Source organism: Lissotriton helveticus, chromosome 1_1 (genome assembly GCF_964261635.1).
Source record: "Lissotriton helveticus chromosome 1_1, aLisHel1.1, whole genome shotgun sequence".
NCBI lineage: Eukaryota > Metazoa > Chordata > Amphibia > Caudata > Salamandridae > Lissotriton > Lissotriton helveticus.
The window spans coordinates 25480946-25502002 of record NC_136057.1 but is presented as its reverse complement, the minus strand read 5'-3'; the positions used below and the strand labels follow the sequence as shown (position 1 = coordinate 25502002).

The 21057-nt window shown below is 50.7% G+C and overlaps 1 protein-coding gene across 6 annotated transcripts in view; it reads right to left on the bottom strand.

The window, feature by feature from the left end:
* The window catches only part of SLC43A3 (solute carrier family 43 member 3), a 419431-nt gene that overhangs the window by 12150 nt on the left and 386224 nt on the right, over positions 1 to 21057 (bottom strand). For all 6 annotated transcript variants that reach the window (XM_078674229.1, XM_078674237.1, XM_078674262.1 and 3 more), the window contains 2 exons: positions 18314 to 18433; positions 15286 to 15469 (listed from right to left, as the gene is read on the bottom strand). In XM_078674229.1, coding sequence (XP_078530355.1) covers positions 15286 to 15469; positions 18314 to 18433 — 304 coding nt within the window. The remainder of the gene's footprint in view (positions 1 to 15285; positions 15470 to 18313; positions 18434 to 21057) is intronic.

Genomic DNA, 21057 nt, shown 5'->3' with positions numbered 1-21057 from the left:
TTCACTACTCTGCACTCTTCACTACTCTGCACTCTTCACTACTCACTACTCTGCATTCTGCACTCACTACTCTGCACTCTGCACTCACTACTCTGCACTCACTACTCTGCACTCACTACTCTGCACTCACTACTCTGCACTCTGCACTCACTACTCTGCACTCACTACTCTGCATTCTGCACTCACTACTCTGCACTCTGCACTCACTACTCTGCACTCTTCACTATTCTGCACTCTTCACTACTCTGCACTCTTCACTACTCACTACTCTGCACTCTTCACTACTCACTACTCTGCACTCTTCACTACTCACTACTCTGCACTCTTCACTACTCACTACTCTTCACTACTCACTACTCTGCACTCTGCACTCACTACTCTGCACTCTGCACTCACTACTCTGCACTCTGCACTCACTACTCTGCACTCACTACTCTGCACTCACTACTCTGCACTCACTACTCTGCACTCACTACTCTGCACTCACTACTCTGCACTCACTACTCTGCACTCACTACTCTGCACTCACTACTCTGCACTCTGCACTCACTACTCTGCACTCACTACTCTGCACTCTGCACTCACTACTCTGCACTCACTACTCTGCACTCACTACTCTGCACTCACTACTCTGCACTCACTACTCTGCACTCACTACTCTGCACTCACTACTCTGCACTCACTACTCTGCACTCACTACTCTGCACTCACTACTCTGCACTCACTACTCTGCACTCTGCACTCACTACTCTGCACTCACTACTCTGCACTCTGCACTCACTACTCTGCACTCACTACTCTGCATTCTGCACTCACTACTCTGCACTCTGCACTCACTACTCTGCACTCTTCACTATTCTGCACTCTTCACTACTCTGCACTCTTCACTACTCTGCACTCTTCACTACTCTGCACTCTTCACTACTCACTACTCTGCATTCTGCACTCACTACTCTGCACTCTGCACTCACTACTCTGCACTCACTACTCTGCACTCACTACTCTGCACTCACTACTCTGCACTCTGCACTCACTACTCTGCACTCACTACTCTGCACTCACTACTCTGCACTCTGCACTCACTACTCTGCACTCACTACTCTGCATTCTGCACTCACTACTCTGCACTCTGCACTCACTACTCTGCACTCACTACTCTGCACTCTGCACTCACTACTCTGCACTCACTACTCTGCACTCACTACTCTGCACTCACTACTCTGCACTCACTACTCTGCACTCACTACTCTGCACTCACTACTCTGCACTCTGCACTCACTACTCTGCACTCACTACTCTGCACTCACTACTCTGCACTCTGCACTCACTACTCTGCACTCACTACTCTGCACTCACTACTCTGCACTCACTACTCTGACAACTTAGGGATAAAAGTACGTCAAAGATGACCTTTTCCAGACACAACGCCAGTTTGGGTTCAAATAAATAGGGCACCTTTGTGAAATAAGGATCAATGATATTCGTTGCACAAGGCAATTCTCCGAGGTTTAAAAGATGCTGAGAGCATAATGACCCATCCACCTAAGAAAATGTAGAGAGGACGATTGCAGCCGGTGAGCTCGGTAATCCACGGTCAGCCGGCAGGGCCAGCTTCACGGCAAGAAGAGGTTCTAGCTGTGCTTTAGGAGCTACTTGGGGTTGCCTGGTGAAGTGGAGAACCTTGGCACTAGAGTCCTGCGGCCTGCCTACTCGCAGGCAACTATAATGTCTACCCATGATCACGCTGCGGCTGGGGTATGCTAGAAAAAGGAGTACGAAAAAAAAAAAAAAAAGAAGCTTTAACTTCAGAAAGAAAAAAATGAACATCACGAAAAAACAGTTGCTTCGCGGAAAGAAATTACTCGGGACGCCCACTACCTTGAAAAAGGCCTTCCTAGAAAAAACACAAAATATACATGTTGCTTTTGTATCGGTGAACCTTTAACATGGATTTACAATCCAAACAGCAAGCTCCAAAGAGACAGTTGCTAGCTGCACTGCGTGGGGTCTGAGGTTGAAAGGGTGTCTTTGCTTTTGAGCCTGAGTGAGAAGTCTTTCTATGGAGTGTGAGGACCCTGAGGCGCCGTTATCGCGTCATGGGACACAGCGCTTAGAAGCAGTGTGCGGGATGAAGAGGTGTGAGGGACGGACCTGCAGTTTACGGTTTTGAGTAACATGGAAGCTTGGAGCAGCTCTGCGGGGGAGGGGCAGTGCCACCGCACACATGCCAACATTTTAACTAGCAGAGAGGGAGATTTTGAAAACAAATATGGGGGGGGGGGGGAGGGGGGCTGCATTTTTCCCTTTCACTGAAGCAGAGGCAACGCTAGGGCGCCTCTATAAAATATGTTCGTTTCTATGCGCCACCGTCGCTGGCAGGCCCCCTAGGCAGGAGACGCTGGATGCACATATGTAAGGTTGAGGTTACCCGAGCCTCCCACCTGGAGACCACGCTCCCAGCACAGCCTCTCCGAACCCGTGCCACCCTCGGCACCCCCTCCCTTCACAGCACCCATCATGATTCACAGCTTTCCAAAGGCTGAGCTTTGGACACACAAGGACAGGGGGGGGGGGGGGGGGGGGGGGAGGCAGGCGCTGCAGGCTGGTGGGTGAGCCCTGGCAAATCTATTTCAAGCCTGGCTATACTATTTTAAGAGATGAGGTCTTCTAAAGCGCACCCTGCGAAAATAAATGATTCGAGGGCGCTGTGCCAGTCGGATTACAGCGTGTATTCCAAGCAAAGGAACAAGTTAGGCAGGGCATAGCCTCGCCTCAGAAACCACGTCTTGGCGCTATATTTGAGCTCAGACAGATGCACGAGTTGCCCATACACGTGATCCCTGGTGGATGGAAAACGTGAGCACGACTCTCTTGTGCACCATCTAGTGGGACCACCCCTCGGGGGGGGGGGGTGTAAGGAGGGGAGCTGTAGGGAAACCAGCAAGTATTTGGCACATACATTAAGAGTTTTTCGTGGTTCCGGTCACATTCGCCGTGTTTCGGGTCCGTCTCCTGAGGGTTTTTTTGGGGTGGAGTTTTATATAGCGCTAACTAGACCTGGAGGTATCAGAGCGCTTTACACGAGAAGCAGTTACGTTACAAAGGGACGCCTTCATTTTATGTTAGGCACGGGGAGATTAAATGATGTTGAGCGTCCCTGCCGAGACTCGAACCCGGTTCCCTAGCTCCGAGGTTCCAGGTTCTAGGGTTAAAGCCCCACATTCCACCAAGGAACTCTTTTTTTCACAACAAAGATTGTAATTGTGACAATGGACCAAACCCTGGTGTTTGCACCGACAGAGAGCTGGGGCTGAGGGGACTAGTGCCACAGCTGCGCTGATGCCCCCCAAGCACTGACCATCGGCCTGCGAGGTGGCGAGGACGGGCCAGGCCGCACGGCACGAAGTGTGAGGGCACAGACCCGTCCCTCAAAGAGTGCAGAGGGCACAGTGGGCCTGAGAGGGTCTGAGAGAAGGGACGGACAAGAGCTCTCGTTGGGGCACTTGGATGTGTGGGCGAGGAGCCACGCCCCTTGGCACTGCCACTCGGTTCTCCCTTGGCAGAATGGCAAAATACCTCTCCGTAATTTAAGGTGGTGAAATTATGTTTTCACCATGGCGGCCACGTGAAAGGTCATGATGAAATCTGCTTTCCAGATAGCAAGGTGGCTTTCACGTCCCTTTTCAGCACCAGCCGAGATTTTTGGTGAGGGCTAAAAATAATAAAACGTGTTTGTCCTAGAATGCGTAATAGCAGAGGGCGTGCCCCTTCTACCCACCGTGACGGTGCTGCAGGCTGAGAAGTGGGGAGGGAATGTGATGGAGCATATTGTGACCAGTTTCACCGACCACCCGCTCTCCATACCTTGGTAATAGCAGCAGCTGTGGCTCACACTGCGGCTCTGTTCCTTTGAGAGCAGGCTGGCACAGATAACGCAGCCATGTTTGTTTACGTCTCCAGCAGCAGCGGGCGTTTAACTCCCCCGAACCATCTAAAGCACTACCACAGTTAAGGCAGCCATGCTTGTTTAAGGCAGCCATGCTTGTTTATGTCTCCATCAGCAGACATTATTCACATTTCGGGACGGAGGAGAGCTGCGGGCGGAGGGAGGGTGGGAGCGGGACAGAGGAGAGCTGCGGGCGGAGGGAGGGGGGGAGCGGGACAAAGGAGAGCTGCGGGCGGAGGGAGGGGGGACGAGCAGAGCATCTCTGGAAACCACCACCGTCTTTCTCCGAGGCAAAGCAGAAATGCCTCGGAGAAAGCATGGTCATTTTCGTATGCGGGGGCGTGTGTTTTGTTGTTCTGAGTGACGGGTGACGTCACTGGCGAAAGAACAGCAAAATGTACGCCCCCAAATCCGAAAAAGACGGAGCCTATTCGGAGGGACAGCTCTCTCCTCCAATGGCTGGCCTCCGTTTAGGAAGCCAGCCAATGGGAGAGAGGCAAAAACAGAGGCGGGACAAATAGTCCACACTAAGCAACATTAAATCTCGGTACTTCCGGTTCTGCCTTCGGCAGACCGGATATTACCTCGACCTAATAAAAAGTACTATTTCAGTCCCGAAACAAATCTAGTTCAGGGACGCTCCATATATTCATTCAGTATCATAATTGTACTATCATAGTTCTACTCTAGAAACAAACGGTTCTCGCATACACATAACGTGCCCAAGAAAGCTGTTATTTCTACAAGCATGTGTCTCCTATGCGGTTGTTTGCTGACTTACGGTCAGTGCGTTTTGCTGCAATGTCCCTAAATGTTTTGGGTGTAGGTGCAGAGTGGATGAGCAGCATGTGTCGGTGCTGCAGGCAGTTGAGGGGGTGTGTGGAGAGAGTACCATCCTCTGTCGGCAGTTCTGTCCCCGGTAGGGTGGTGGCGATATTATGTCACACCAGGACTATGTGCGCGGGGTCGGAGCGTGGACAGTAAGGCATGCAATAGACTTGCTTGCATCCGGTTCGGAACTGCTAATGAGTGGCCTGCCTTTTTATTTAATGACTCAGGTCGCATAATCCCCTAGGCAACCATTATGTATTCTGAGGCTAGGGGTACTAACAAAACACCCCTCAGCCTGTAACATTACACAACAGTTCTCATTACCTTGCCTAAAGGTTCTTACCACTTTGCATAACCCGTATTTGCAGATTGACGGCTCCTTTCTGAAGGCCACGCCTCTCACACCTGACCCCACCCACTCTTATTCTCACACTCTTTTCTCTATCCCAGAACGAGATGGAAGCCAAGGGGAGGAAAGAAGGCAGCGGGGACAGGGATGGGCGGTTCCAATGTGATAGTGGTGGTGCGGCTCTGTCCCAGCCATGAAATGAAATGAAATGATTGAAATGGTGAAATGAAATGATTGAAATGATTACGCACTTGTATAGCGCACGACTACCCGTAGGCATCTCGACGCTTATACGAATACCACCGAGGAACCCTTCCTGGCCTTTCCCTGTGAGGAGGCCACTCCTGGGCACCCCCAAGGTGAAGTCAGGCATCCTCAGCGTTGTTGGGGCCGTTGTAGAGATTAAGCAAGCTATTGCCCAGAGGTGCAGAGTGGGACTCATGATTAGAATAGGCACAGAGGCGAGAATTATCAGGTCCCAAGAAATTGAGCCCGAGACCCGCCGTGGCGGGAATTGAACCCTGGTCCCGGCCAGACTACTGCAACAGGGTCTGCCGCTCTAACCATTGAGCCACACTTCTCTACTATGAACAAGTATGGTGGGCTTAGCTTCATCGGGGAGGCACAGGGGTAGGCAGCAGTCCGCACCCCTGGTTTAAAACTCTTGGCAGCTGAGCTGCATGGGTGGTAGGGCAAGGTGCAGCCTGGCACTGACAGCTCAGACTAACTGCTAGGGCGGAGCGGAACTCCCTGGAATTCCACTGAGTTTTGATGCAACTCCGCAAAATTCCGCCCACTCCTATGGAAGTGGTTTTGCTAAGATAAGGGAGTGGCTTGGTAGTGTAGGTGGAGGAATTCTAAAGTTGCTTTTAATACCGCTCCTAGTTATACTAATCGGCATTGCGTATATGCAAATTTTCCTAAAATGATGCAAGAGAATTTCATCAAGCAGTGATACTGACTGTGGGTAAAAGAAGCGGTCAGCAAAGAGGGGAAGGAAGAGAAAAAGACTAGATGTGAAGGTTGAATAAATGCAAAAAGATCCCTTCATCACCTTGAAGGACTTGAGAGAATCCAAGGAGAAGAATCCAAAGTTAATGACTGATATGTTGCAATAAAGAGATAAGGTGACGATTTAGAAATCATCAGAGAGGGGTTGTGGGAGCATTTTTCTTTTCTCACTTTAAATGCATTAGAAGCTGGGCTTCAGCTGACATACTGTGTTTATACTGTTGTCCACCTTGAATGACTGTCATACTCTAACACTCAATGAATGAGTGTCCATTTTCTTTGCAAAAGGAATAGTACGTGTATTGCACACACATTAAATGCTATGTACCAACTAACAGATATAGGATACATAGAAATATCTTTGGTCACATTCTGAAATCACATTTGACCCCTAGTGAGTTGCAACCCCCAAAACACACTATCCACTGCCATATCAGATATTCCAATATAAGGGGGTGCCATTCTTAATATCACTGGACTATTGACATTGTTGCAGGGTCATCGCATCACTACATAGAGCAACCATCTTGGCTTTGTCACGGTCACTATATTAACCCCTTCGCTGCGGCGGCAATTCCGCCGCAGCGCTAGGGGGGAGGGGGGCCACGCGGCGCTCGCATGCTCGTGACAGAACCGCTCCGTCACCAGCCTCGGGTGAGCTGTGCTTGTGACTGAGCGGTTCCGTCACGGCCCCGCCCGCTCAATAGAACGCGCCGCACAGGCGCGTAATCAGCGGCCGGGCCGTGACTGAACCGCTCCGTCACCAGCACAGCCCACCCGAGGCTCGTGACGGAGCGGTTCCGTCACGAGCATGGGAGGAGTTAAAAGACCAGTAACCACATGTTAAAAATCGCCATCTTTTCACTTGAACCAGTGACCATGTTTAAATGTGTTTAATAGTGTTAATTAAAAAAAAAATCACTGTCAGAAATACATTTTATGTCAAACATTTAAAATCAGCATAACGTGTCAGCATCTTTCTTGACCACTTTAGGTCATATTGATTGCAGCCAGGAACCAACCACTACAGGCTCCCACCCTTCCTGTAGAGTAAAGACACCAGCCCAGAGTGCTTGAAAGCCCTGAAAAGTCTCCACAGTCACGTTTCCTCAGATCTGGAAGACAGGTGCTTTTAACAAATTATGTTTGCGTAGGTAGACCCTGTGGGCCCGATTCACAGAATGAACTTAAGACTCAATCCTAAACTTACTACTATTTTGGCATTCTGTGAATGCCAAAAGTAGTGAGTGCATTCTGTGAATACCAAAATAGTAGTAAGTTTAAGATTGAGTCTTAAGTTCATTCTGTGAATCGGGCCCTGTGTCATGGTGCAATGTGGGATTCAGGTAAGGTTTCACAAGTCCCCTTGAAACTGAAAATACTACTTGGAAGAAAATCAACGCGGGAGTAGTGAGCGCAGCCTGTGAGCTACAGCAGCACACGCCGCAAACACATGACTGTGTCACATTCTTACACTTTTGATGCTCTGCATTTATAAATGATGCCCACAGGCTCAGAGACATTACAATGTATTTACATTATTTTATCTAGGCAATAGCCATTTATTTATTTTTTTATTTCAGAAAGTTTTTGTTAGGATTTTGTACAAACAGTAGGATACAGCTGAGAAAATACAGAGAAAGCAAACAAAAGGGTGAATGGTACCGGCAATCCGTATGGAAACAACAGTACATCCCATAATAAGTGGGTTTTATGTAGCGTAAGAGGGGAGGTGTGAGTGTATCTGTTTATAAAGTTGAGGTAGGGTTGTCTAATGTGTTTATGGTAAGAGAATGGAGTTGTTTACTGAGGGAGGTGTGTGAGGTACCTTGTTTGTTTGCATATGGATGAAGAGAGAGAGGAGAATAGGATCGGAGAGATAAGTAGGAGTTATAGGGGAGGAGGAGAGTGGAGAGTAGAAGTAGAGTAGGGGTGTGATGAGGATGCATAGGCGGGGTTAGGTTAAGGGCGGGAGTGGACTGGATTTGTTATCAGTGCTATTAGGGACATGGCTGACATAAGGCTGTCTAATTTGAACCAGATTCTACAACTTCTCAGCGGTGGTGTCTCGAGGGTGTGTTCAGTGAGTTAATTGCACCTCTGGTAATTTGGACCCTGTTAGAAGGTGGGTCCCACCATCTGAGCCACCTGGATTTTTCGCATTTTGAACACCCAATTGATGAGCTTTTACTGTGGGAGAGCCTCATAGGTTGGAACTCACCCACAGGGAACTAATGATGAAAGAGACTGCATGTGGATTTTTCCGGTGTCCCCCTGGTGAGAGGAGGCCGCTGTGCTGCAGTTGGAGTAAGGGGCACCGGGCTGGTTACATGCAGACACGTGTGTACATGCTTACGCACATGTGTAAGGGCTGCGCAGGGGAGATTTCTGACGTGCGCAGCCCAGGAGCAGCTACAGATTGAAAGGTGTGACAGGAATGATGCAAAACTGGGTGGTGACATGGAATAGGCTTTATACCCTGGGAAGGAACACATAAGGAAAAGTCAGTGTGCTTTACTGTTTTCACTAAAGGACCCCTCCATTCTTCTTCTATGAGGATGGGGATCACATGGGATAGTTTCACTTCCCTAGGGCCTACAAATTCCAGACACGCACGAAAGTCCACTGTAACTTAGGTGAGAAGAAGTTTTCTGCTGAATTCAAATCCAAGGGCATTTAGAAATATCACATTCCTCTGAGTCTATAGCATCAGAGGCCTAGCCCTTCATGGCAAGCATTCCAAGGGCAAAGGCCTCCTTTCCAAGAAGGGAAGCTGGGTGGAGCTACAGGTGGTTTATCAGCAGCTGTCACCTGGTGCCAGGCACCAAGCTGCTCTGGAGTGAAGGCCGCAAGAGGGGGAAGGGGGCTTTTCAGAGACCAAGTAGCATGAGACCCCTGGACGACACAATTTTTGAACTAACCCAGAGGCCTGGGCAGCAAGGAGGGAACAGGGGCAGAGAGGTGATGTGTTGCTGCCTGATAGGGCAAGTAGAGCCTTCCTGCCAGCCCCCTCCAATTTTATTTTAAAAAGTCTTGCACAGGAAGAGGAGCTCTCTCTGGGGTGTGGTCTGCTGGGGACGACTGGGGCTGGAGCATGGCACCAAGGGTAGTTGAAAGGAAGAACCTCCAGACTTGCGCCACAGGGGGAGACCAGGACCAGTGAGCAGAAGCCTGAGCCTCTGCGCAAGGAGAAGAGAGGCCCAGGAGGCTAGCCAGGTGAAAGGCTGGCACAGGGAGCCAGTGAAGACAGCTCTCTGCTGAGCTCACCCTCCTTGAGACCAGACAGGCAAAGGAAAGTGCTCCCTGTGGCTCGGGCAAACCAAAAGGAGGCCAAAATGGTCAAGATAGGCCACCTGGGGGCCGCTATACGCCCCCCAAAAGGTAGGCAACCTTTGACCCCTATAGAGGTTGAAAGAGAATGGGTTTGAGTTGAGAGAACAGGAAGCAGTGGCACTCTAAGCAATGTGATCACTGGGCTGAAATGTTCGTGCAGTAGGCACGCGGTGCAAAGCAAGACAGGGGAACACAAACCCAATAGGAAAAACAACCCCTGCACTGGTGTAGGAAGGCCTAAACCAAAATAGAAGAACAGATCCTGTGCACACGCTAATGAAGTAGGTGGTCCTGGTGTCAGGACTCGAAATAACGTGCAACATGAAATGTACGTAAAAGTTCAAATAAACGTCAAGCACAAAGGTTCATGTAGGTGAAGAATGTTTATAAGTCTATTGTTGGTCAGTACAGAAAATAATAGCCAGCCGAGACGTGTTTCGTCACACCGTGAAGGAGATGTGACTCATCAGGGCTGAAAGGCTATAATGTAATCAAGATCGTGGTGGCGGTATCTAATTAAGAGCCAGCCACGTGTGTGTAACTGGAGGACAGAGTCGCTAAATACCCCGCTCCTCGAAGTGGGAATGGAAGTCAGAGACGGGTACGTCCAGAGCTTCCCGGAGGTACCTATGACGGAGAAAGAAACGCACCAGGTCCGTGCATCTGAGCGGCATGCGAGGTCCGGGTAGTGGATCCCTTTGACCCCTGTAGAGGACTGACAACGAAGCACGTGTGGCTCCGCCGCTGGTCCCAGATGGGCCCCCGGGGTGGGTCAGGGCCCGGGGGCTGCCCCCACAAGAAGTCAAGTCATGCAAATTGCCCCAACTGGGGTGCCAGAAGCCCATCCTGGCCCCTGAAGACACTGGAGGGTGTGGAGCGCCGTCACCCCCCCCCCCCCATCCCCCCAGAAGAGGTCTCTGGGGGCCTGGGACCCCCAACTTCGGGCTCACCAAAAATGAAGCAGGTGAGCACCGTTGCGCTCCCCGTGAAGATCTCGGGGGCCCTGGATACCAACTCCGGGCCCGATGGTGTCGGTGGAGTGGAGGGGGGGCCATGGCACGTCCCCCCTGCCACAAGAAGAAAAGAGAGTGAAGGATGTCCTGGGGACCCCTACCCCGGGCCCCGAAGTCAAGAAACCAAGCCGGGGAGTGCTGTCGCGCTCCATGTGAAAAATGCCTTAGGGGGCCTGGGACCCCAACTACGGGCCCTGGCATAGTGGTAGAAGAGGGGGGAGTGCCGTCACACTCCCCCGCTGCAGCATAAAGGCGGGGGAGTGTCATCGCACTCCAACAAGGACCCGCCAGACCGGAGGCAGCCCTGTGTCTGCCAGCAGGAGCGGGCAGACCAGAAAAGAGGTGCCGGCACCCGTGACAGCACGCAAGGGTGCTGGCCAGGCAGGGAGCTAACGGGGGTGGGCTCCCTGGGCTGCCCTCCAACAATCTGGCCATGCGGGATGCCTGGGTGGGACCAGGCCCCCACGAAGAAGAAGAGAGGCTGGAAGATGAGAGGCGATGGGAGCAGCTTCGGGTGGGCTCCCGGAGCTGCCATAACTCACCTGGGGTTCCGGGTTGGACCAGGCCCTCCTACAAGGCCATGGCACGGCGGGAGGCTGCCAGCAGCACGTCATGGCTCTCCCCGGAGCAGCGTGGGAGCCGCTGCTATCATATTCACTGCAGCAAGGGAAACAGCCCATAATGCCTTGCAGGCCTGGACCAGCCCGCAATGAAAGGAGGATGGTTTTTGGCGTGTGGTGACCCCAGGAGGACGGGGTCACCACCAAGTGAGTGCAAAGGTGCAGTGGGAGCTACAGGAGGTACGCAGTCTTCCCCAGCACAAAGAGGAAAGTTCCCGTGCCCCCCTCCACCCCCCCCCCCTTCCACCCCCCCAGTCTCTGGGGACTCCTTGGAAGTAACCCCTCAAGGGCGCAGCCAGCAATCAACTTTATACCGGGCTGGAACTTTTGTTGTACAGCTGGGGGCGCCTTAAGGATTGCTTCATGGTTTGGAGGGCTGTGCTGGGGATGATTGGAGAATGGCATCTCCTGGAGGTGAAGAGGTGCAATTGCACAAGAAGTGCATTTACCAATGTTATTTCAATGTGGGACTGTAAGTCACATGAGTCATGTGAAGTCATAAGCAAAGTGGGGTTATGTTGCTGGACATTCCTGCCAGGGTGTCTGGCAGTATATGCTTAATCATGTGATTATAACTATGATGCCTTTTAGGGGCTGTGATAGCAATGCATTATAATGGTTATCAGCTATGAGAAGTATCGAATTCAAAGTGATGCCTAAACATGCATTCTTGCTGCTAAGTGAGGTGAAGAACAACCCTGACTGTTAGCCCCTCAGGTTTAGAGGTGTATACTGTATGGTAAGTATGAGATGCTCAGTCAGGGTCATGTGTCACCATGGCAGGTTTGCCCATTTTAAATGCTTGTTGAGATAAAGGGGTTGGGTCGCCACTGGGCTGGTGCCAGTGAGCAAGGCCCTCCCTCCAGGCTATGTTCAGCCCACTGCATTAGGGGGCAAGATGATGGGCATAGATGGGAGTGGTAGTGTTGGACCCCACCCCCCTGCGGGAGGAGTAGGAATGTTATGCAATGTCACAAAGTAATTCCAACAGCGTATGTATATTTGTAAATTGGTGCATAGTATTGAGTAGTGTGTGCGTGTAATAAATGTACTCTTCCTTTTATGAAGCAAAGAACAGACTGGACAATCAATTATTGAGTGTTATTGCTGCGCACCTGTAATGGCGATTACTAGCCCACATCACCTCCCTTGAGTAAGCCTCAGACTGCCCTGCAACGCTACCCTCTGAGAGTCAGGCGCTGCCCTAGGGCGTTTGGTTCCCAGTGAAGGACAAATGCAGTCAGGTTATTTGTGCAGGCCTCACAGATGCTGCCTCGTTGTCCAACAGACCCAATCCCACCAGGTCTGGGAGGAGAGTTTGGATGCGTCTTTCCACTCTGACAGGATGACTTTGAGGTCGGTGGTAACCAAAATCACCCACAGAATTTGTTTGTCTTTGTCTCTCTCAGTTCATCGAGAGCTCCAACTTCCTTGAAGCCAACCAGGCCGGTTTTAGACCCGGCCACTCCACGGAGGTAGTGATCTTGGCCGTGTTGGATGCTCTGAGAGACGGCGCTCACAGGGGGACCCCCCAGGCACTGGTTCTTTTAGATCTGTCGGCCGCCTTCGACACGGTGGACCATAACATCCTTCTCCACCGTGTCGAGCAGGCCGGCATCCAGGGCCTGGCGCTGGCATGGGTCAAATCCTTCCTGACCGGGAGGTCTCAGACAGTCAGCCTGGGTACCTTTAGGGCACCTAGGGAGCGTTCACTCTGCGGGGTCCCCCAGGGCTCCTCCTTATCTCCTCTTCTTTTCAATCTGTATCTCCAACCTCTTCTCTTTTCTCTGAGGCAGTGGGACGTCACCGTTTTCAATTACGCTGACGACCTGCAACTCATCTTTCCTCTTAATTCTCTCTCTGCTATTTCTAATTTCCAGTCGGTTATGGTCCACATTCTCCAGTGGATGAGCCAGAATCAACTTAAATTGAATCCCGGGAAGACGGAGCTCCTTCTCCCTGGCAAGAGCTCTACCCATTGGGGTCCGCACTTCTGGCCGGCAGAGCTTGGCCCCTCTCCCACCCCTGTGGCCTCGGTGAAGAGTCTCGGGGTCACTATTGACTCCGAGCTATCTCTTAAGCCCCAAATAGGGACGGTGGTCTCTTCCTGCATGTATCAGCTGCGCAGGATCAGGAAGGTGGCCTATCTCTTGACTCCCGAAGCCCTGATCCAAGTCATCATGGCTCTTGTCCTCTCCCGCTTGGATTTCTCGAATTCTCTCTATCATGGTCTGCCTAAGGTCCTTCTTTCTAGATTACAGATCGTTCAGAACCAAGCGGCGAGACTGGCCTTCGGGACCCCGAAATGGCAATCCGCCAAACCTCTTATCACCAAATTACACTGGCTTTCTGTCACTTCGAGGGTAGCCTTTAAGATCGGCTGCCTCACTTTTAAATCCCTAACCGGCCCTTGCCCTGCCTTCCTGAAATCCCTTATCAGTCCCTACTGCCCTCCACGTAACCTCAGATCTTCTCACCTCCGCCTCCTGGTTGTTCCCTCTTTTAAATTCAGCAGAATCGGCGGCCGGAGATTCGCACTCTTGGCCCCCAAATTCTGGAACTCTCTTCCTCCCTCGCTTAAATTCTCCAACTCGCTTATTCAATTCCGCAAATCCTTAAAAACTTGGCTCTTCCCACAATCCGGTTGATTTCCTCCGCCTCCCTCAGTATCAGATCAGCGCCAGGAAACCCACGGTGACAGAGCGCTTTATAAGCACACCCTAACATAACATAACAGCGCATCTTTTATGTCTGGGGAGAGGATACCTAGTGTAATGGCCGTTAGGGTAGGAGTCCAGTTCATATGAAGGACTTGTGATATGGTACTGCTGATGTGCGGCCAGAACCTCTGAGTGAAGGTACATTCCAGTAGCATGTGCCTCAAGTCGCCTGCTTCGCTCATACATCCCGCAGGTGTCCGAGGACCCAAGGCCTTTTTAACGAAGTTTGGCTGGAGTCCAGTGGGCCATATTGGAAATCCAGTATTGACAATGTGATGGGGTTATTTTGTTAGGAGTAAGGTTCTTCCCTATGGATGACGACTTTGGCAAGACCCCCTGCGTACAGTTAAGCGGCAGAAATTTGATTTTTCCATTTATCTCAGACTGATTTGGTAAATGAGTATTTTGTGAGAGAGCAGAGAGAGTAGTTTGGAAGATAGGTGTCTGCCTTTAGTGTATGATTTTAGAGTGTTGGGCAGGTCGGGAGGGCTTGGTACTTTATGTCTGGCTATAAGTGATTTAATTTTTAGGAAATGGTAGTAGTCCAGATCGTTGAGGTCGAAAGTGGATTTTAGATGAGACATGGGTATGGGCTCCGAAGGGGTGCAGGGATCTCGTACTGAGAGTATGCATTTTTGTGCCCATTCCTCCATGACCAACGTTCTTCCTTCTACTTTCAGGTATTCGTTGTGCCATAGGGTAGCTAAGTGCGAGTAACGCATTTTGCTGGGTAGTTTGTTGTCAACTTTGCGCAGCGCTTGTACTGTTTTTCAGAGTGGTCTGTTTTATGGTGATGAGGGATGCAAGGGACAGTGGTTTAGCAAGTTCTTTTTCGATGGTGAGCCAGGAGGGGGAGACATTAACCGTAGGCAGAAACCATTGGCTTCCCTGTTTCGCTAGGAAAATGTTGGTGTCTCTTGTAGTCTGCCAGGTTTAGGCTGCCAAGTTTCTTAGGTAGCTCTAGTTTTTAGTGCAATTCATAGGAACTCAGGGGCATATTATCAAGAACAGCGTTAAAATTATCGCCGCTTTAGTGGCAGGAAACTGCCGCTAAAGCGGCGATAATGGGCTTCTGGTGTGAACCTGGGCTTCTATGGGAATTCACAAGGGCATATTATCAAGCCCATTATCGCCACTTTAGCGGCGATAATTTTAACGCTGTTCTTGATAATATGGCCCTCAGTGAGCATGGAATCTTTTTCGTAAAGAAAGTATCTGAAAGGGACATGCTAATAAAAAAAAATAATTAGGTGAGTGATCATCATTTTGATGTATTCTATTCTTCCCCATTAAGTGATGAATATGGGGACCACTTGTCTAGTGTGTCTTTAATTTTGTCTAGTGCCTTTTTTCATTAAGGTCCATGGATTACTTGAGGTTTTAGGTGAACAAGATTCCCAAATATTTTACCTTGTTAGGGGCCCATCTGAGGCCATACGCACTGACAGGTGTCAATACTCACGCCATGGCGATGAAGGCTGCGTTGCCGCCATACAAGAAGGAGCGGTTGACCACTTGAATGATGAAGGTTGCATACTGGACCGGCAGGACGGGGATGGAAGCGAATATGGAGAAGACAACACACTGCCCGGCAGTGAGGGCCAGAGACGCGACAACAGAGCGTAGGTCGGCCAGGGTGTTCGAGGCTGGGGAGAGAAAAGAATTCTGTGAAAAGAGGGCCATTCCCAGCGTGCAACGACTTCTAGCGAGCATGCTACTATCGATATAGCAAAATGACTGATACAGAGGAGAGAAAAGACTATCAATTGCACGACTCGTTTGGAAAACATGGGAAAAAGACAATTGTGAATACCAGAGCATGCCTCGAGGTGAGGATAGATATTGTCAATACCACAGCACTCCTGTTCTGCTTGTTTTTCTGCCCTCTTCTGCTCCGATTTGTCTCTTTCTGCTTCTTTTTGTGCCCTCTGCCTTTTCTGCTCGTTTTCCTGCCCTCTGTTTTGCATTTTCTGTCCTCTGCTATGCCCTCTTCTGCTTTGTTTTGCCTCTTCAGCTCGTTTTTCTACTCTGTTTAGCCTTTTCTGCTTGTTTCTTGCTCTGTTTTGCCTTTGCTGCTTGTTTCCCTGCCCACTGTTTTGCCTTTTTCTGCACTCTGTTTTGATTTTTCTGCTCACTTGTTTTTCTGCACTCTATGTTGCCTTTTCTGCCCTATGTTTTGCCTTTTCTGCCCTCTGTTTTACATTTTCTGCTTGCTTGTTTTTTCAGCCCTCGGTTTTGCCTTCTCTGCTTGCTTTTCTTCCCTCCTCCCACCGTTTCCTTAAGACTTTTCAACAGAGACCTCGTGCCCAGATACCCTCAGGGGTGATAGGAGTTTACAAATGCCGATTGAAATCTGCTACGAGGCATTGGCTGTATGTTTCCAGCGGTCACGTGAGAGCTTGGCAGAGGATTACCGCCCCATCACACTTTTACCTGCCCCTGCTAAGATGCCGGAGAAGTGGGTTACAAATACAACTATCCTCATTTGTGGAGAATGCCGGTATCTTGCATGACATTCAATCCAGTTTCAGACCGGGCTTCAGCACCGAAACAGCTCTGCTGGAAGTCTCTGAATCCCTCAAAGCCACCTTGGACGCTGGGGAGTCTGCAATGCTGGTGCTACTAGATCTGTCCGCCGCGTTCGACATGGTGGACCATGCTATACTATTGTCTAGACTTAAAGAGAGCGGCATAGGAGGCACAGCACTTAGCTGGCTAAGGTCTTTCCTGTCTAACCGGTCACAGCAAATCACTCTTCAAACCCTTAAATCCAAACGTAAAAAGATCTGGTGCTGTGTCCCCCAGGGCTCAGCACTCGGCCTGCTCCTTTTTAATATCTGTCTGGCTCCGTTATTCACCCTTATTGCTAACTGGGACGTGAAGTCGATATCCTACGCCGACGACACCCAGCTGGTGTTCTCCTTCAAAGAACATAAAGATACAGCCCTAACTAATTTTAAGGGTTGCCTAACTGATATCTCTAGCTGGATGAACAACAACAAACTGAAGTTCAATGCCAGCAAAACGGAGATACTTTTCTTCGGGAACATCAGCCCTCCTCCTACGGAGCTCTGGTGGCCGCAGGAGATGTGTCCCCCACCCACCCCTGCAACCTCGGCAAAAAATCTCGGGGTGAAATGGGAGACCGACCTCTCCCTATCAGCCCAGATTACGCAGGTGTCAGCGGCCTGCTTTAGGAAATTGAAAAGCCTTCGCAAAGTCATTCAACTACTGCCTGAGAAGTGCCGCCAGGTGGTTATACATGCCATGGTGACATCTAGGTTTGACTACGCCAACAGCCTGTATGTAGGACTGCCTGCCTACTAGATTAAAAGGTTGCAGATGGTACAGAATGCTGCAGCAAGAATGATAAGGAGAGTCCAGTTTCGGCACCACATCTCGCCACATATCAAAATACTTCATTGGCTGCCAGTAGCCAGCAGAATAGAGTTCAAGGCACTTACGCTGGCTTTCCGTTCTCTCCACGGGAACTGCCCTAAGTAGTTGAGACTACGTCTGCGCAGCTACAAACAAAACAGGCCTCTCAGATCCAATGACTTGAACCTTCTGAACATCCCCAGGTTCAAGAAGGCCCGCATTGGAGGTAGATCCTTTGGGAGCATGGTGTCTAAGCTTTGGAACGTGTTGCCCAACTTTCTGAGACAGATTAAATCGGAGCCCAGTTTTAGAAAAGCCTCAAAAACATGGCTCTTCACCCAAGCTCCCTAGTGATGTAACCACTCCTACCGTCCTTGGGGTAGCCCGCTTTGTTCTCTCAGCACCGGGACACCTCTGCTTGAGGTATCTGTTCGCGCTCTTATAATTCCTGTTATTATTATTATTATTATTCGCAGGTTTTACCTACCGTACTGGGGAGCGAAGTGGAGGTGGAAGGGGTGGCAGAAAATGCTTAATTCTACCTACTATATTATAGGGTTCTTGAAGCAAACGTGTTCCAGGAAGTTAACTACACTGTTGTAGGTGGGTGTCAGAGGACTTAGAGCCTGCAAGCCGCATTCCAGCTGTTACCTTACAGTGCTGTGGTTGTCTGATTAAAGGATTTTGGATGGTAGCTGCAGTAGTGCTTAATATATAAACACGAGTGCCAGGACCGTCAGGAGCCCTACGCAACTTGAACCACCCATTGCCCCTGCCATCTTTGCCAGAGACGTAGCAACACAACTACTAACCATTACACTCCTGTAAGTGTGTCAATTCAGACTTTTCAAGGCCCCCAAAGCTATAAGAATGGCTTGTGCGGCAATGTATATTGAATTAATAAACAATTGTTGTGCTCATATGTAAATTAGACCGACAGCGCCACCATGTGGTAGACTGTCATAAGCACCGGTGATGAAAATCAAGTGCTGACGGTGTGCACCGGAAACCACCGGCTCAAATTAAGCAGCAATCTGCAGTGTTTTTGGGAACAGGCAGAGGGTGGCCAGTTAAAACATGCTTTATGCTGCGGCATATACGATGGTCCTCACCTTCTGTGCCTCCCTCTTTCTTCTTCCCACGCTTGTGCCGGTCCATGAGGATCCCGTTCCAGGGAGCGCACAAGACTCCGCAGAGCTGGGTGAATGCAAAGGCGTTGGTGTAGATGCTGACTGTGAGTGAAGACAACAAGAGACACAAGGGGAGAAAAGAGGGGGAGGGATGGAGGGTTAATACACAGCACTGGGACTTCTTTTACTCTAGAGTGACGGGAACGTTTCACTCTAACATTCTCTCTCCGTGCACTTTGCTGCTGCTGCCACTTCACTCCTTGCCTTCTTCGTTTGTAAGCGTGTGCAGCTTCCCTGCCCACCTTTCTTACCACACCCCTTTTTGCAGCATCTCTTCTGTCTGCATTCCCTACATTTCCCCAACTCCATTCTCGCTGCTACATACTTTTGATAACCTCATTTAATCTATTGCACCCTACTATCCTACACGTGTCTTCTGTTCTCCTCCCTCCCTTCTCCCACATTACCCCATGTCTTCATTCATCTCATACATTAACTGGTCCATTGTTCCTTCCTCTCCATCTACTCCAACACCCCAACCTCACCAATCCCTGCCCACCCCAGCTCTTCATCATTCCATACTGCCTGATGCTCTCACTTCACTCTGCTGCCGTTGCCCGCTCCAAATTCCATTCCTGGTCCACTTCCTCCTCACCTGAAACTTTACTGACCCAAAATAACTTTCCCGTGTCCTGCCACTAGCTGTCTCCCCTCCTTCTGTCGCTGACCAGCCGCCACCTTGCTCAATGCAACGCCCTCCAACGCCACACGCCCATTAAACTCTCTCGCCTCCATTTTATTGTTTCAGGGTATCCCACAAAACCTTCCCTCCCTGCGCCTTTTAACTCCATCTTTCCTGGCATAACCTACCTCTTGATAATTCCTTTCTTGCCTATGGCCTTCCCACCTCCTCTTTTGCTGCGCTGCCTCCCTTCCCTCATTCCTGGCACAATGCCACACTTACCTCACACGTGCTGCTTCAACCCTTCTTCACCTCCTCATACACTGCCCTCTCCCTTCCTGCCCTTCTCTTTCCCTTGCTCATCCACTTCTCCACCTCTTCTTTTGTTGCTTTTCTAAGCTCTTCATTTGCTGCATCATACCCCCACCTCCTTTCCTCCTCTCTGCCCTCCTTCACCTTACTCTGTAGCATCTCTTACACCTCCTTTGTCGTCTCAACACTCCATATCCTTAACAGGCTCTGCCGTTCTTTACCTCCTCCTTCACTGCCCTCCACTCACACTCACGTCCTCCTTCACTGCCCTGCACTCACTCTCACCTCCTCCTTCACTGTCCTGCACTCACCCTCACGTCCTCCGTCACTGCCTTGTACTCACAGGAATCTTCTCCTTCACTGCCTTGTGTCCACCCTCACCTTCACCACCCGCTGACCATCACCTCCTCCTTCACTGCCCTGCACTCACTCTCACCTCCTCCTTCACTGCCCTGCACTCACTCTCACCTCCTCCTTCTCAGGCCCTGCACTCACTCTCACCTCCTCCTTCACTGCCCTCCCCTCACACTCACCTCCTCCTTCACTGCCCTGCACTCACTCTCACGTCCTCCGTCACTGCCTTGTACTCACAGGAATCTTCTCCTTCACTGCCTTGTGTCCACCCTCACCTTCACCACCCGCTGACCATCACCTCCTCCTTCACTGCCCTGCACTCACTCTCACCTCCTCCTTCACTGCCCTGCACTCACTCTCACCTCCTCCTTCTCAGGCCCTGCACTCACTCTCACCTCCTCCTTCACTGCCCTGCACTCACTCTCACCTCCTCCTTCTCAGGCCCTGCACTCACCCTCACGTCCTCCATCACTGCCTTGTACTCACAGTAATCTTCTCCTTCACTGCCTTGCGTCCACCCTCACCTTCACCACCCACTGACCATCACCTCCTCCTTCACTGCCCTGCACTCACTCTCACCTCCTCCTTCACTGCCCTGCACTCACTCTCACCTCCTCCTTCACTGCCCTGCACTCACTCTCACCTCCTCCTTCCCTGCCCTCCACTCACACTCACCTCCTCCTTCACTGCCCTGCACTCACTCTCACCTCCTCCTTCACTGCCCTGCACTCACTCTCACCTCCTCCTTCACTGCCCTGCACTCACTCTCACCTCCTCCTTCACTGCCCTGCACTCACTCTCACCTCCTCCTTCACAGGCCCTGCACTCACCCTCACGTTCTCCGTCACTGCCTTGTACTCACAGGAATCTTCTCCTTCACTGCCTTGCGTCCACCCTCACCTTCACCACCCGCTGACCATCACCTCCTCCTTCACTACCCTGTACTCACTCTCACTGCCTCCTTCACTGATCCATGCCGTCCCTCATTGCCTCTACTCTCCTCCACTACCCCCTGCCCTCTCTCACCTCCCCCATGTTGGGTCTTCTGCCTGGCTCTGGAGACCCGGCTTCCCTGCCCGGATTCAATCTCCTGGCACGTCACTTGAAGGTCTGTAGGTTTCTTGATCTCAACCTCAGTGAACATGACAATCCCATATGTCCACTGACGATCTCCCTGTTTACATGGATTGAGACTCTAGAGCATGGCTCTTAGGTTCAGCGGGCATGCCCAGAGCACCCCTCTTGCACAGAGAGTGGCTACTGCCCTCTCTAACTAGGGTGTGCTAGACCGACAGTGGTGGCAGCATGAATCTATTCTCTGGGATAAGACAAAACAAGAGGGTCGAAGCAAGAAAAATCTGCACCTGTTAACGCAAGT